General features: G+C 32.5%; 1 protein-coding gene across 1 annotated transcript; it reads left to right on the forward strand.

Moving 5' to 3' along the window:
• Nucleotides 1-2,995: 2,995 nt before the first annotated feature.
• LOC134715437 (copper homeostasis protein cutC homolog) lies at nt 2,996-17,027 on the forward strand. Its single transcript, XM_063577610.1, has 8 exons — nt 2,996-3,197; nt 6,384-6,443; nt 8,964-9,132; nt 11,058-11,098; nt 13,296-13,331; nt 14,372-14,505; nt 14,921-14,948; nt 16,648-17,027. The coding sequence occupies exons 1-8, from the start codon at nt 3,146-3,148 to the stop codon at nt 16,860-16,862; spliced, it is 735 nt and encodes a 244-aa protein (XP_063433680.1). The 5' UTR covers nt 2,996-3,145; the 3' UTR covers nt 16,863-17,027.
• Nucleotides 17,028-17,175: the final 148 nt, after the last annotated feature.

Below are 17,175 nucleotides of genomic sequence, written 5' to 3' on the forward strand. Positions count from 1 at the left end.
TTGTACTGTTTACAGTTATATCACTGTCCCAGGTTAGGGGGGTTACATTCAGTGTCTTATCGGGGTCTTTTATAGCTGACTATGCGGTATGTGCTTTAATCATTGTTGAAGGTCGTACGGTGACCTATAGTTATAAATGTCTACAGGTGTCATTTTGGTTTTTTATGGATAGTTGTCGCATTGGCAATCATACCACATCTTCTTTTTTTATATTAATTAAGGCATTCATATTTAATAAAATAACACGCGATCTTCAGAAAATCGATTTTTATATCTTGTATTTTGTGGGTACCACGATTTCCCGAGAACTACGAGAACAACATAATATCCCGAAAACAAGATTATATATCCCGAGAACAAGATTTTTTATGGTGTTATATGTGTTTTTTTGCTTAAATAAGTGTAACAGCATAAAATAATTAAGGTTTATGGCGTTCATAATTAATAAAAGTACACGCAATCTTCAGAAAATAGATTTTTATGTCTTGTTACTTATATGCAAATTCCTTGTTGAAAACAATATGGCGGACGTTATATTTTGTAAGGTAGATGCATCAATGACACAATCATCAGTACATTCAGTACATTTTATAAACCTGAGACTACTATCTCCGTATAAACGGATATTTCATTTCCTCTGACATTTTGGAAGAATAAGCACCAAAATCGTAAATCACTTTTTATATGCAAAATGTTACTAAAATAATACCAAGCCGTTGTCTTCATATTTCTTTGATGAACAAAATTTGAGAAAATTGAAATTTTTGTATTTTGTATTAAAACCACACCAAGCTTTAGTTTAAAAGGAGATATTTGGAGAAAATTGTACAGTAATTACAGCATTTAATTATATCATAAGAAAACAATATAATTACTAAGATTTTGAAAACATGTTATTTTAGTAAAAACTTTGACGAATCATAATTTATTTCATTTTGTTAACAATAACAATAACGATATAAATAAAATTTATTAACAATAGAGACATATAAAATATTGTTTTAGAAAATAGAGTGTGCCATATATGTTACGTTTTTATTGAAGATGAAGCGCATGTTTTATTAAGATGTCCTCTTTATGACGATTTTAGAAACCATTTATATCATGTTGCTGAAACTTTTAATGATAATTTTAATACTTTAGATGATAATCAAAAGTTAGTGTTTTTATTCTCAGATGTAAATATGATTCGTGTGTGTGCCAAAACCTGTCATTTAATTTTAAAAAGACGTAGGAATTTTATATATTGTACATAGTATTTTATTTCATATTATGTATTATTATTATCTATGCATTTTAATAGTCTCTTATAATTCTGTATAGAATGGCTCTCATTTTATTTAGTGTTATTTTACAATGTAACTATTGTATAAAGATTGATTGTACTTGTTGAGAGATGAGACTTTAATAAAACATTGAATTGAATTGAATATAATTAATTAACAACAATCAGTTTTTATATGAATGTTTAACATTTTTTTTAATAAAATCTATTCCTGCAGTACATTTGATACTTTTCTTTTCTGTCAGTTCTTCTAAGATCTTCTAATACTTTAATTTTCTAAAGTTGTCTACCTTTAGAATGTCCGCCATATTGTGTTCAACAAGGATTTTGCATACAAGACATAGAAATCGAATTTTTGACCTGAAATTGCATTTTTATTGAATAAAAACGAGTATTATGTCTTATTAGTATTCTTTATTATCGTAAAAAATAGTAAATACACAATAAAAACACCTATAACACAATTAAAAATCTTGTTCTCGGGATATATAATCTTGTTTTCGGGATATTATGTTGGTCTCGTAGTTCTCGGGAAATCGTGGTACCGGTATTTTGTTATATGTCTTATATTCATCGAATGACAGGACCAAATGAAAAATGCTAATAACTTTTTCGTTTCTCAAAGAATTTATCTAAAATTTGAAATTTAATAAGACGTTTTCATTTCATATATCGATGTAAGAAGAAAAAATAGATTTCCTTTTTTCTAAAACGTTAGAAAACGTGACTTGCGTAACGCCGATAATGACAGGGCAAACATCGACAATGACAGGACCAAATAAATTTCTATTTACTTTTTTATTTCTCAGAATATTTCTCTGAAATTTGAAATATAATATCATTAGACCAATTGATTATTCCCGGGTACATAATTATAAGAACAATATAGGAAAAAAGTATTAAAAGCGTGCATGTGGTTATGTGACCCGAGATCACCTGACCAGCCTGATTATAGGTCCGTTAATTTCTTTCTTATTTTACTAAAATTTTTATCCAAAACATGATATTTCTAAAAAATAAACCTCATGAAAAACATACTTTTTAGTGGGTAAAAACTTGACCTAGCTGACAAATGTACGTTGGCGGACAGAAAATCAAAGGACAAAAAGAAAAATCATGCAGTCGTTTAAGTCAGGAACTTTCTATACTACTTTCTACTTTACTGTTCTGAAAATATTAAAAACAAAAAACAAAACAAAAATATATGTGATTTTAAATACTGTCATCACAAATTATATTGGATTGATCAAATTATTGATCATTACATGTTATTTATGGGTTATATCAAACCTTTTGTTTGTTACCTTATAATTGTGATTAAACGTGTCAAATTATGACCGGTGATTAAAACCAGAGACATATAATTGTATTATATGTCTCTGTTAAAACCATAATAAAAACTTTTTCTCGGGATATAGATCTTGAATCTATACCAGTGCCCATACAGAAACAGCCAGTTAATAACACAAGTATACAATGGCTTAAAAGATCTCCGGTCCCACCCCTTACCCTATCCCCACCCCTTCACACAACCCGAATATCAAATGGTCATGTTTGCTATGTGTCGCTGTCGTCTAAGCTACCTATCAAAAAGGAAGTGAGTGGTGAAAGAATGTCAGAAGATTTTCCCATTCCCATTTCCAATGCAAAAAAAAACCCCAACGGACATGGACCTCTTCTAGGTCACTACCGTAGAACAAAAAACACGCCCTTCATGTATCTTTTTCAGGTCCAGTCATTAGTGTAACCGGAGGAAGTTACAGAAAAGAAGGAGCATATGGTCCTCGGGTCAACAATTAGTTCTTGTCAGTCCTCGGGTTAATAATTAGTTCTTTTCAGTCCTCGAGACAAAGCACCAACATGGAAGTTTGTGCAGATTCTGTACTATCAGCAGTTAATGCAGAAAAAGGAGGTTTGTTTTTTTGTGTGATGCAAGTAGATTTGTGGTTTTAATAACCGTTTATTCTAGTTTGTAGTTTGTTGTCAAATGAACAACGGGCACAGCTTGGGGACATCTGTCTGATGAAGTTATATAGCTGTTACAAAAAGAAGTATTCATTATTTATAATACTTTGATATAATTACATTTTTTAGCTAGGATCACACGATTTTTATCAAGTTTTTATTTAATTTACCTGTAGACGTTATTGTGAGACCAGTGTCATCATGAATGAGGGGGAGGGGGGGATACCTTTCTGCATGTTTGTGTTAACCTGTTATGGCCCCTTTCAAGGTGTTGTTAACTGTTATTTGAGATCAATTTATTGAAGCTGATAACTGTTTTTAATCCTGTTTGGTAACTGTTATCAGCATAATGCATTTTTTGTTAACTGCTATCAGCATTTTTGCAGTTTTTGTTTAATAACTGTTTTTGCAAAATTTGAGGTGCTGTTAACATGATAAAGGACCCCCTTTTTTATTTTATTCATTGAATGTTCAAAAATGGAAAACAACAAGTTGTTATTAAACAAACTTGGACTTCAACTGATATGAAAAACTGCAACCTGTAGAAATATGGCAAGGGACCTCCTTAGTGCACTAAGAACAAACATATGCACTATATAATATATATTATATGGACCTGATGGAATGATACAGCTGTCACAAAGGACATAGATATAGGAAGATGTGGTGTGAGTGCCAATGAGACAACTCTCCATCCAAATAACAATTTAAAAATTAAACCATTATAGGTTAAAGTACGGCCTTCAACACGGACATGGCAATTATAGAAATAGACTTTGTAAAAATACATAATTTCAAGTTTTATAATTATATCTTTTTTAATTAGAAAGTTATTTAATGTTTTCTTGACATGGGCCTCAATCAGTTGATTGTCACCTGTGTAATGGGTAGATATTCATGTTCAATCAACCTTGATCTGTTTATAATCCACTTGTTTACTGATTAAACATGTATATGTACGCTGCTAGATTAGAAAGGAAACACACGGCCACGGAAAGCTTTATTTTTGTGAGGCACAGGTGGTCGTGTGGTCTAGCGTGAGTACTGCAGTGCAGGCGATTTGGTGTCACTATCAGGGCCGTAACTACATTGAGGCAAATGAGGCAAATGCCTCATGTTAGAAATTTCAAAAAAAAAATTGAAACAAAAGATTGTCTTCATATATCAAATTGTTTTCACGGAAAGTGTCTTGCAAGAAGCAAGTTCTCTTCACTCTCTGGTGTCGCCCCTGCATGTTTTTTCGTGATCCATGTTTCTATTTTTCTTTTAGTTTTCAGAGTTGATGGTATTTTTTTTGTACTTCTGTGTCCCGGGTTTGTCTTTTGTTCATTTGTTGTCCTACTTTATGACTATAGTCCGAGTGTTGATTTTCATTTGTAAACGTTTGAAAAAAAAACCAATGTATTGCCATATGACCTTTTACATTGAATATGGGACTTCTCTTACACTGAGTTTTACTGTGCGTATTGTTGTGCGTTTGTTTTCTACATTGGCTAGAGGTATAGCGGGAGGGTTGACATCTCAAAAACATGTTTAACCCCGCCGCAATTTTGCCCCTGTCCCTAGTCAGGAGCCTCTGATCTTTGTTAGTCTTGTATGAATTTTTAATTTTAGCTTCTTGTGTATAATTCAAAGTTCAGTATGACGTCCATTATAACTGAACTACCCGGTAGTATACACACATATTTAGGGGCCAGCTGAAGGACGCCTCCAGGTGGGGTAGTTTCTCGCTACATTGAAGACCCGTTGGTGGCCTTCGGTAGTTGTCTGCTCTATGGTCGGGTTGTTGTCGCTTTGACACATTCCCCATTTCCATTCTAAATTTTATTAAGCAGTACTAGTACTTAAAGTATAATACTGCACTGTAACTATATATATGTAAATCTAGTCATAAAAAAAATCACCAAAGTCTTAACACAAGACAAGAACAGACAGACAGACAGGTCCGGTATTAATGATTATGAGAATTACGATTTTTTTTCTTTATCCTATACATATCGCTCTGTTAATTTTGTTCCCAAAACCTAAAAGTCTTGATTACAATGAAGCTATGTTTTTTATATGAGACCAGAATATTGTCGAAAAAAATAGCTAAAAATTATTTGCGTTTCAATGTAAGAAAGAGTCCAGGAAATGCTCAGAATGCACGATTTAGCGTTATTTTTCTCAGAGCTTCTGGGGGCCTTAGGCGGCCCCCAGACCCCTCGCCCAAAATTTTTCGCCTCACTATTAGAAGAGGCTAGTTACGGCCCTGACTATATCTCAGTAGCATGGGTTCGAATCCCTGCGAGGGAAGAACAAAAAATTTGCCAAAGCAAATTCACAGATCTAACATTGTTGGGTTGATGTTTAGACGAGTTGTATATATACATAATTTACACATCCATGTATCACCATCATTGCTGTTGATCCGATGGATAAATCTGTTGTAGAGTTGTCACTGACTCAGACGTACTTATAAAAATCAATTATTTTCTGTGACTGTATGATCACGGACATTATCTAAAGAACATATTGCGACATTTCCGACAAGACCCATTAACTCTGTAATTGTTTTTGCAGGGGGGGGGGGGGGGGGGGGGGGGAATGAATGGCTGCTCATATTCAATCTTTTTTACAGAAGAGTATCCACAATGCACTTCACTGGACTATTATTATGATAGTAGAATAGAATGTTATACATATGCATGAAAATTATATATACATGTATGATGTAACTGTTATATTAATATAGTATATATTACAACAAACCAGTGTATACTAAGGTATACTCTGGAACTATTGTTACATGAGTATAATAGTCCAAGGTGAATTGATGTTTTTCTATGCGAAATTTGTAATTTTTTTTATCAATTTTATAAACATATAAACAATACTTTAGGGCCATTTCAACCCATCATGAACCTTTTACTTTCTGAAATGACATTGAGAAGTTATTGAACTTTATTCTTTATGAATGTGACAGGCATATCATGTGCTCATGGCACTGGTTTTTTGTTAATGATTGTATTTTCCTCTTTATAGAATCAAAATAATTCATGGAAACCAAAGACATGATAGATTATTTCTTAACTAACTACGAGACATGTTCAAAAACTATATTTGTTCTAATTCAATGCCATTTCTATTACAGGGGCAATACGAGTAGAATTGTGTAGCAATTTGGCAGAAGGTGGAACCACACCATCAGCTGGTAAGCAAAACCATTGATAAATTTGACCTTTATTGTTGGGTAAAGATTGCATTCAAAATTACCCTGGGTCATGATGCATGTAATGTTACTGAGTTGATGATATTTTAGCACTTCCTTTGATTGTTCATGCAATAAAGTGGTGATAATTCTTGAAATCCTATTCAGTCATTGTCAAGCAATCTTTTAATGATATGTTATAAATAGATATATGACAAGTCTAAAAGGGTACAACATCCTCAAAAATGACAATAAAACGAACAATATGTTAGTCTAAGATATTTCGGATAACATATATCTTTCATCTGTTGATCACAATGTAAAATGAATCGTGTCAATCTATTCTAATTATAAAACTATTAAAATCTTAAAATTTATACACAAAAAAAACCAGTTAAAACGAACATCAGAGACGCTGGTACAATTTTAAGATTTCCAAACACGACGTAAAGACTGCAAGGATATGCTAAATTAAAGATAGTTATTTGTGATATGAACTGGCACAACTATAACATTCCGAAGGTGATGACATGTACAGTCAGTGGCCTGGGCCCCCACTCATGAAAATTTCTAAATCTGCCACTGATTAGTAATGTGCATTTTTTGCAAAAACATGAGTGTGTTGATTAAGATGAATCTTTATATTGGTTAACCAACATCTTAATGCATTTTATGTGATGCTTCTGTGTTACAATGCGAGTTCACAAACTTGATGAATGAATTTATTTTCATCCAACAGGATACCATTCTGATTCTTGGGAAATTCGACTTTTGCCATAAGGATTATATTTAATAGGACTAGGATTTAGTGGTATATTATTTACTTAAAATTAATGTGAGTTATAAGTCATGTAAGTAAAAAGTCTGTGTGTCAGATTGTCAGGTGTCATCTGACCATCACCTCATTTTCATGGTTCAGTGGTTTAAGTTTAGGGGACGACCATTTGATATTCAAGGGGGGGGGGGGGGGGGGGGGGGGGGGGGGGGGGGGGGAGGAGGATTTGTTTTTGATCAGTTATTTATTTTTGTAAACTGAGAGGACAGATTATTCATTTTCTGCACTATTGAAGCATGATTTTTCATTTTCATTAAAGCAAGGGACTGATTATTCATTTTCACAACTATATTTATGATATTCGAAAAACATACAATTTTTATTAAAATATTTGTTAATTATGAATAATACATGTATTGTTTTACATTGTCTTATTGGGGCCTGTTATAGCTGACTATGCGGTATGGGCTTTGCTAATTGTTAAATGCCGTACACGGTGACCTATAGTTGTTAATGTCTGTGTCATTTTAGTCTTTTGTGGATAGTTGTCTCATTGGCAATCCTACCACATCTTCTTTTTTATATAGTCAAGTTATTGTGAACCATTTAATCAAAATTAATCATTATCTCCTGCAAAAATTTTAAGATTCAAGATTTTATTCATAACCTTGGACACATATATGTGCACAAAAGGACAATATATACAAACATATTAAGATAATACATAGTACATGGATTGCATACATACATAGTATTAAAGTTTGGTTTTACCTAGCTTCTAAAGTCTTTCAAAAGTATTGTTATAAGCATATTTCGCCAAGCAGAGCGAGGCAAAATTTTTTTTGAAGGGTTTTGGAACCGCTGAAGGCCGAAGAAGCTATAGACCTGCTGAGTAATTTATTTTCAATACATTGCAAGTCAAGTAATTTATTTTCAAACTACCAAAGAACATACCATTTATTTTTGTGATTATCAAGGCTGAGTTATTTATTTTCAAAATCCTCCTAGCCCCCCCCCCCCCCGAATATCAAATGGTCGTCCCCTTAGTGTTTGTGTATTCGTTTATTTGTCTTAGCACTGGTCATCCATTTATAGTCCGGACTATCATCGTTTCCTCAAGAACATACTCGCAAATGGTGTCAAGGGAGAGTAGAAAAATCAGTCCCTGAAATTTTCATCCCATTTAAACGGTAATCGAACCAGGAAACTTTTGTGTAAGTAGTCCGATACACTAACCATTACAACATGGCTCTCTTGAAAAGCTGTTCTCCGACACACAAAGAACTTTGCACCAGCAACATCTATATGAAAATTCGAATTGTTAACATTTAGATTGGCCAAATCAAAATTATCTTATAACCCCTGCAAAGATAATTGTAGGAGTTCAGAGAAACCACTTTGTCTGTCTATCCATTTCATTCCACTTCATGTCTGGGGCATAACTTGGGAACTATTGAACGTAGCCATTTTAAGATATATGGAGGTTTATGAAACTTAGTATGTAGATTTATTATGGGTTTGTGTCATATATTCTTACTTTGACTGACATTTGACCCCTATTAAACATGTTAACGTATATCGTTTTCCAATGTATGCTCATTAATCCTTTCGAACAATTAAAGTAATAGGTTAACCAAATTTGATATGCAGTTTCATAGACTTTTCAATTGTCTTTGCCCCCTGTGGTAGCTATAGCAAATTAGTTAGTACTTAATTTTAGAATTAATTGTTGCTGTCGTTTATTCAAGGACTTTTGAAGGTGGTAAAATCACGTTTGAAGATTCCCATATATGTGATGCTGCGACCACGTGGTGGCGATTTCTTCTACAGTGACGATGAATTTGAAGTCCTAATGGAAGACTTGAAACTATTGAAGACTATAGGAGCAGACGGATTTGTGTTTGGTTTTCTTAATTCGTATGTTTAAACAACTTTTTATTGACACTCCACAAATATATCCATTCAGTGTTTAATGACCTATAGTTGTCAATGTCTGTGTCATTTTGGTCTCTTGTGGACAGTTGTCTCATTGGTAATCATACCACATCTTCTTTTTTTATATTTAAAACCACACACTAGTAACAAGGATTTGTATGTATATATATATATGTGGTGACAAAACACAAATCCTTGGTTAATTGTCATCACTTATTGTCTGTCCCATTCATTCTGTAATCTTTCTAAAAATTGATTCCTATGAAATAATATACAAATTTCGATTGTATACTTATTGTTTATGAGTAATCAGGTAGCTTATTTGGTACATGCCGTCAGACAGGGATCACATGGCCTTTTCCTCGTTTTATGAACCAGTGGTCAAGATAATGTATTCATGGTCAATTGTGTACCTGTGACTGGTTTTCCATCGGATTCCTTTGGTAGAAGTTAAAAGATCTTTCAAAAAAATTACCACAAGGTTCCATACACCAAAAGAAAAAAAAACAATTAACTTAATGTTGACAAACATGAAGGAATGAACCATGAAAATAAGAAGATATTGTATAATTGCTAATAAGGCAACTTTCCACAATAGACAAAATGACGTTGACGTAAGCAGCCATAGGTAGGTTGTTGTGCGTATTTATAAAAAAAAAGAAGACCAAACATGACTAGTGTAACACAATCCAAAACGAATTTGAAAGACAAACAAAAGACAACTGTTAAATCGAAGGATACTAACTTTTGACAGACATATATAATACTAGTATGCGTCGGATTCGTTTTCTGACACAAAACCCTCCCCTCCCCTCACCTTAAATATTGGTATAACGCTTCACTATTTTTCGTAGTTCATCTATAGTATTTACTACACTGTAGAGAGTCAATACTGAAGTTGACGTTCATGATGATGTGCTCGACTGTACTAAGGTTGTCAATGTTGCTGTAGAAGATCGATGGTTCTATACCACTATGTCAAATATACACATGTTTGAATCGGACATAAATTAAAGTGTTCAAGTGTTAAATTTTAAGAACCTTCTTCAATTGGTCTGCACTAAACAACTAATGTAAACGATAAATATTTATTATCAACAACCTTGATATCAACAATTTTAAACAGAACTTTAATAGTTTTAAATAATCAAACAGCGCACAAGTCGTAAATGCCACAACTGACCGTGTATTGAAATAAGCCCCGCCTCCCCAATAACCTAATATTGAATATACACGGTCTCCACGAGGTCGCTTTTAACCAATCATGTTCATAGAAATGTATAGGAGGTAAGATAAACCTCACAAAAAGAAAATACAATGTAGTTATATATGTAAACATATTCTTCGATATTATAAAAATAACAAATAAAGAAACAGAAAACTATCGTTTCTCTATCTATTAGAAAATGTTCCGTCGACGTGTCGGATATTAGATACCATCGAGTGTAAACATTTTTTGCCGGTGTAGTTTAGACACAGTGACGTATTCTGTTAAAAATAATAACTTTTATAGTAAAACTATCCTGGATTTTCACCAACCTTAGAGAAAAGTTTTAAAAGCTAATTAAAAGATAGTATCTATAAGGAATTTTTGTAATTACAAGACTAATGCTGAACTGCGAGATGTGCATATATGTATGAGGTCTTTTTTTTTTTTGTTCATTAGGAAATAAGCAGGCATTGTACATTTTCCTGTTATGTAATTTTTGAAGTTATCAAAAGGTGTACAGTAGCTGTTTCTAGAATATTATAAAATGCTGAAAGTGTCATCTTTTTCTTTTGATATTTCAGAGATCAACTTGCTTGGGTTGTCATGTGTTGCATTCCTTTAATGAAAATATGTTGTCATAATTAGTTTGGCCTAAAAAAAGTTTTTTTCTACTCAAATGCTTTTATGCTTGATTTAGGAATGGCACTATAGACAAAGACCGCTGCAAAGAAGTCATAGGTTAGTTTTTATACGACCGCAAAAAAATTTGCTTCATGTAGTGCTATCATGTCGTCTGCGTCGTCGTGCGAAGACATTTGGTTTCCGGAAAATAACTTTAGTTTCAGGGAATCGATCTCCATAAATTTTTACCAGAAGGTTCAATATCATTAAAGGAAGGTTGGGATTGATTTTGGGGGTTATGGTCATAATAGTTAAGGAATTAGGGGCCAAAAGGGGGCCCAAAATAAGCATTAAATTTTGTAGTTTTCAAACAATAACTTGTGTTTACATGTAGGTGTATGAATCTCTCTGAATATATACCACAACGTTTCCATACCATGAAGGGTTGGTATGATTGACTTGGGGAAGGGGGGGGGGTTATGGCTCAACATGTTATAGAATTAGGAGCAAAAAAGGGGAAAAACTACGTTTTTTTCTGGTCAATGGACAATTAAGACAATTTAAAAGCAGTGTAAGGCAGGTAATTAAAAAACATAAAACATAAAATTTGGGGTATGTTCGTATTTACCTCCAGAACACTACTTGTTAATTATGTATAAAGAAATGTCAGGTTTTGGACTAATTGCTAAAAAAGATTGTTGTTAGTTGTCAATTTTTTCCAAATTTCTCAGATAAAAAAGTTTTGAAAGTTTGAAGAAGAAATCTTTAATTGCACAATATTGCGCAATAGATTTGTAAGATCTGACATTTGTTTTGTGTCAGAAACCCATATTATATGAAAAATTTGATCACATTCCAAATTCAGAGCTGTATCAAGCTCATACTGGCCGCAGCTGTTCAGGGTTCGACCTCTGCGGTCGTATAAAGCTGCGCCCCGCGGAGGCACCTGGTAAACATATTAGAACGTTGATTGAAAACATATGCTTCCCGTTTTCTATTTATGTTTTTCCTATTGAAAAGGGCAAGTTCTGGTTGAGTTAGTATGAAAACTTATTTTACATTGATTTAATTTTGTTGTAGCCAGCTTTTATATTATTTTTTTAATTTGAAGTGTTCAAGTTAAGGTGTGTGTTTTCCTCCATCTTTGATTTTGAAGTAGAAGAGTAAAATTAGTCTAGATTTTTAACGAAATGTGAATCTTGAGAGCAAAATAGATATAACAATAAATGAATTTTATGAAGTTTTTTAAAAGTTTTCTTGTCTGTATGTGTTATGTTGAGGTATATGATAAAAAGAAAATAACAGCTAGGTCATTTTTCATATCAGACCCCTTCTTAGCCTATGATCAAAATCATCCCTCGAGTCTGTCGGCTCTTGGGCTGATATCATGACCTAGGACTGAGAAGGGGTGACCCGGGTCTGATATGAAAAATGCCATGTTATAATCCATATTTATCGGTCCTACTAAATAGCACCCGGGACGCCCGAGAGCGCTCGGGTAAAGAAAAGGCGCCCGGAGAAAAGCAAAAGCGCCCGGGGAAGAAAATAATAATATTTTATAACAATTGTAGATATTGTTGTTGCACTTTAACATTTTAGATTTCAAAAGTGTATATAAGTAAGGAAGCCGTAAATATAAACAAGAGCATATTGAAGAATCATGAACAAAATTGTCCTCGATTAAAACGTATATTTCGTTATTTACAATTTTTTTTTTTATATAAAACCCACTGTTTAAACTGCGGCTGATAATAATGTGTAACTCTTTTAATTTTATAAAATTGATACCTGTGAAATTTAAGTTGTTTTGGCATTTTTTCATTTTGATATCGTTTTTGAAAAACATGTCTTTTCATGTCTAACATTTTATAAATCTTCAGCATAATCTGTGATCCATTATTATCTGTATTTCGAAGCAGTATTCATATATTATGGTTTGAATTGAAACATTCATAAAATACTTGGTTTTTCTCTTTATTACTGTACAAATGTCTATTATCTAAATTTGCAAAAAGACTTGTCTAAAATTTAAAAAGAAAATCAATGCGCATAACTTATTATTTCATCGACACAAAGTTGTCTCATGCCAATACAATTTCTATATATTTTCCCCGGGCGCTCTTTAGTATAGGACCTATATTTATCAACCCCTAAGATAAGATATTCACCAAATCCAGCTCATTGTATCAACCTTATCAAAAGTCCATTATTATTAGTTCAACAGTTTTATCTCCAAATCACACAAATGAATCAACTTTAAATTAATTACTTTGAATATTTAAAACACAAACATTCTACTCTTGTTTTTTTTCAGATGCCATTCGGCCTTTATCAGCAACATTTCATCGTGGTAGGTAGTTGACATAAGTTTATAACAAATAGATATTTCATAAAGATTTGAATCTCTATTAAGAGCGTGTTTGATTTTTATGCTCGAGCACTAACATATATATTGATTTACCCGTGTCTATCTTGGCCACTTAGTGTACTTGGTTTGTTCATGCAACTCCTCCATCAATTGACAAGCTAAAACCTTTATGTTATGTAAGTTACATATAACACTATTAATTTCTAAGTTTTGCACAGTGACAGGATTAAATTGTTTTATTTTTGGGGGAAGTTTTCAAGCTGGATCTTTTATATTATACTGTGAAAATGTGACCTACCGAATAAGACTACTTACCGGATTGGTTATAATATTAGCAACACGAGGGGTGCCACATGTGGAGCAGGATCTGCTTACCCTTCCGGAGCACTTGAGATCACCCCTAGTTTTTTATAGGGTTCGTGTTGCTTATTTTTTTAGTTTTCTATGTTGTGTCATGTGTACTATTATTTGTCTGTTTGTCTTTTTTCATTTTTAGCCATGGCGTTGTCAGTTTTTGATTTATGAGTTTGACTGTCCTTCTGGTATCTTTCGTCCCTCCTTTACTAAAGATGTGCGTATTTTCAGAATTTTGATGTTCAAATTTTAAACAAATAACAGGATGTTGACCTTGTATCTCATTATGTTGACATTTATATGTATGCATGGTACTGTTTCAACTTTTGGTACATGGTTTGTTCAGCAACTCCTCATACAGTTTTCAAGCCGGTTAAATTTTATATTATGCAGGGTGTTGGTATTCATAAACTAAAGATATGCATTTTATCAAGAAGGGTTAGCTGGACAAACTATGTATCCTATGTTGGAATGACACACACAAATTATAAGTACAGGGGAAATGCAAATTTTTTATCATAGAAAAAAAGTGGTGTGTGGCATAATGAAAATAAACTGATCAATCAGTCAACATTGAACAAGAACAGTTGTGAACCATTTATTATATATATATTTATTTTTTTATATATTATTTGCACTTCACTCATATGAACAATATTTTCTTTCAGCAATAGACACATCAGTTGATATAATGACAGCATTGGAAGTGGTGATAAAACTTGGTTTTACACGGGTTTTAACAAGTGGAGGCTGCTCAACTGCTTTAGAAGGTCTTCCTGTTATCTCAGAAATGATTTGCAAGGTAAAGATATGGCATGTATTCAAATATTAAAGTTGAAAAATACATTTTCAATTTTTTTTTACAAAATTACCAAAACTCAAATGCATGTATGTACTTTCAATGACTGTTTGTATACAGGCAGGAATTATTTAAAAAAAATTGCTGTGTAATTTTAAAGAGATAAATTGAATGTGTGTTCACACATGACATTGGTTTATATGGATTTCCTGCAATTATGCAGCAAACAATTGTGACAAGCTTGCGGCAAATCTAATTTGCATAATTATGTTTGCAGCAAGATTGCCGCAACCTTCATTTGCATGGTAAAATGGTTGCCGCAAGTTTGCAGCATAGCTTATTTTTTCGGTAAAAATAGAAATTCATTAAAAACCCCTGGAATTTAAATAAATTTTAAAGTTTAAGAGATATTTTTCAGGCTAAAGGAAGAATTATAGTTATGCCAGGTATGTCTTCATATCTTTAGATAGATATTATGATTTGCTTACATTTTTTTGATTCTATGATTTGTTTACATTTTTTTGATACTATAATTTGTTTACATTTTGTTTTGATACTATGATTTGTTTACATTTTTTTATTGATGTTGATAATGATGTTTTTTAAGCCAATCATATTATTGGAATAATGTGTTATTGTATTATCAACATATAAGTTACTTTATTTAAGAATTGAATGCTTCTTTTTGTAAATTTATTGGGTGGTAAAAGCGTTGACCGAAGTACATTTTGTATGAAGCGCGGAAGCGCTTCATTCTAAAAATGTACGCACGGTCAACGCTTTTAAAACCCTATAAAGTTTCAAAAAGAAGTATTCAATACTTATAATTACATTTGTTTAGCTAAAATCATGAAAACACGATTTTTATCCAGTTTTATTTAATCCACCTGTGCACTTTTTTGTGGCACCTCGTGTCATCATGCATGATAAATGTTATTGTCTGATGCAATTGTTTACGGAATAACATGTTAGCCAATCAGAATAACGTATTATAATGAAACTTACATCTAATGTAATTATATAAAAATAAGGTAAGATTTCTTTAAATTTTTCGAAAACTAAGAATTTTCTTATCCCAGGCATAAGTTACCTTACCAGAATTTTGCACAACTTTTTGGAATTTTGGATCCTCAATGCTCTTCAACTTTTGTTTTTGTTTGGTTTATAACTATTTCGATATGAGCGTCACTGATGAGTCTTATATAGACAAAACGCGCATCTGGCGTACTAAATTATAATCCTGGTACCTTTGATAACTATTGCCAATGAGACAACTATCCACCAAATTTGAAATGAGGTGGTTGAAAGCAATATCAATTATAGGCAACGGTATGTACAGACTTCAACAAGGAGAAAAAACCCATATCGTGCAGTCATGCAGGTATAAAAGGCCCTGACAAAATAAATGTGAAACAATTCAATTGAAAATAAAAAGACCGAATTTATACCCAAAAAAACCCAATTTATGAAAAACAAATATGACATACATGAACCAACAACCACAACTGAACTACAGGATCCTGACTTTATACATAATAAAGAAAGTATGGTTTATGTTTGTGTCCCCTTACTTGGGTCAGTGGTATGACAGGAGAAAATAAGAGCAAACTGTAAAAAAATAGTTGCAAATGGTTTAACCCGAAAGGTCAGGCATAAAAACAACTTGAATAAAACAACGGATTCAAAGCTCCAAAATAAGAGTTCATGTAATTGAAGTTACAAAAAAGCTAGTTCAAATCAAAGTACAGCTAATAAAAGAATCATGTTCTACAGACTAAATTATCAAGCATTTCATATCCAAGTTCTTACATTGTGTAAAGAAGACATAAACAGTTTTGGAATCTAATGACAACTCATTAAAAGATGTAATTTGAAAATCTTTAGAAGATCTGAATCCCTGTATCATTTACTTTCATATTCTCATACTTCAACTCTCTTTAATGCATTCATTTATTAAAGCAAAATCACAGGCAATCCTTATATTTATTAGTGTAAAATACCTATTTGTATAAATAACTGCAGCTGATGTTTATTAAAAAAAAAAACAATCTCTGTGTCTGAACCTCTTTAACACTCCTAATGAAAGGGGTTTTTTTTAATTTCTCTTTTGTTGAAGATTACATTTTATATTAAAACCTTTTTAAGGTGGAGGTATAAATGAGAACAACATTTCAAGAGTTCTACAACAGTCCAAAGCCAGGGAATTTCATTGTTCAGCTAGAACATCAAGACCGTCGTTGATGCAATTCCAAAAAGCAGGCATACCAATGGGCACTGCATTATTCCCACCAGAATATAGCACAAAAGTAACAGATGTGGCAAAAGTTCAGCATTTCATTAGTTTGTCAGAACTGAGATGATTGTTTTATGGATATGGATTAATTATGTTCTCTGGATAAATTGTTGGCCTTGTCCTATTTGCAATGTGTCAGAACACAATGCAATTGCCTGCCAATTAAAATGATCGAAACTTATATAACATCTAAGGTGCATTTATTTGAAAATATATAATTTAATATTGGGAACGTTTTTAATTTTTATTTTGTCATTTCAGATACAGTTTATGCAACAAAAGAGATGATTTCAGCTTCCTGATTGTAAACTTTATATTTCTATGTAGCAGCATTGCTGTAGCGCTTCCATACAGAGTATATATCTCTGAGTTGATTAGAT

The sequence above is a fragment of the Mytilus trossulus genome, chromosome 4 (assembly GCF_036588685.1).
Source record: "Mytilus trossulus isolate FHL-02 chromosome 4, PNRI_Mtr1.1.1.hap1, whole genome shotgun sequence".
Classification (NCBI taxonomy): Eukaryota; Metazoa; Mollusca; class Bivalvia; order Mytilida; family Mytilidae; genus Mytilus; species Mytilus trossulus.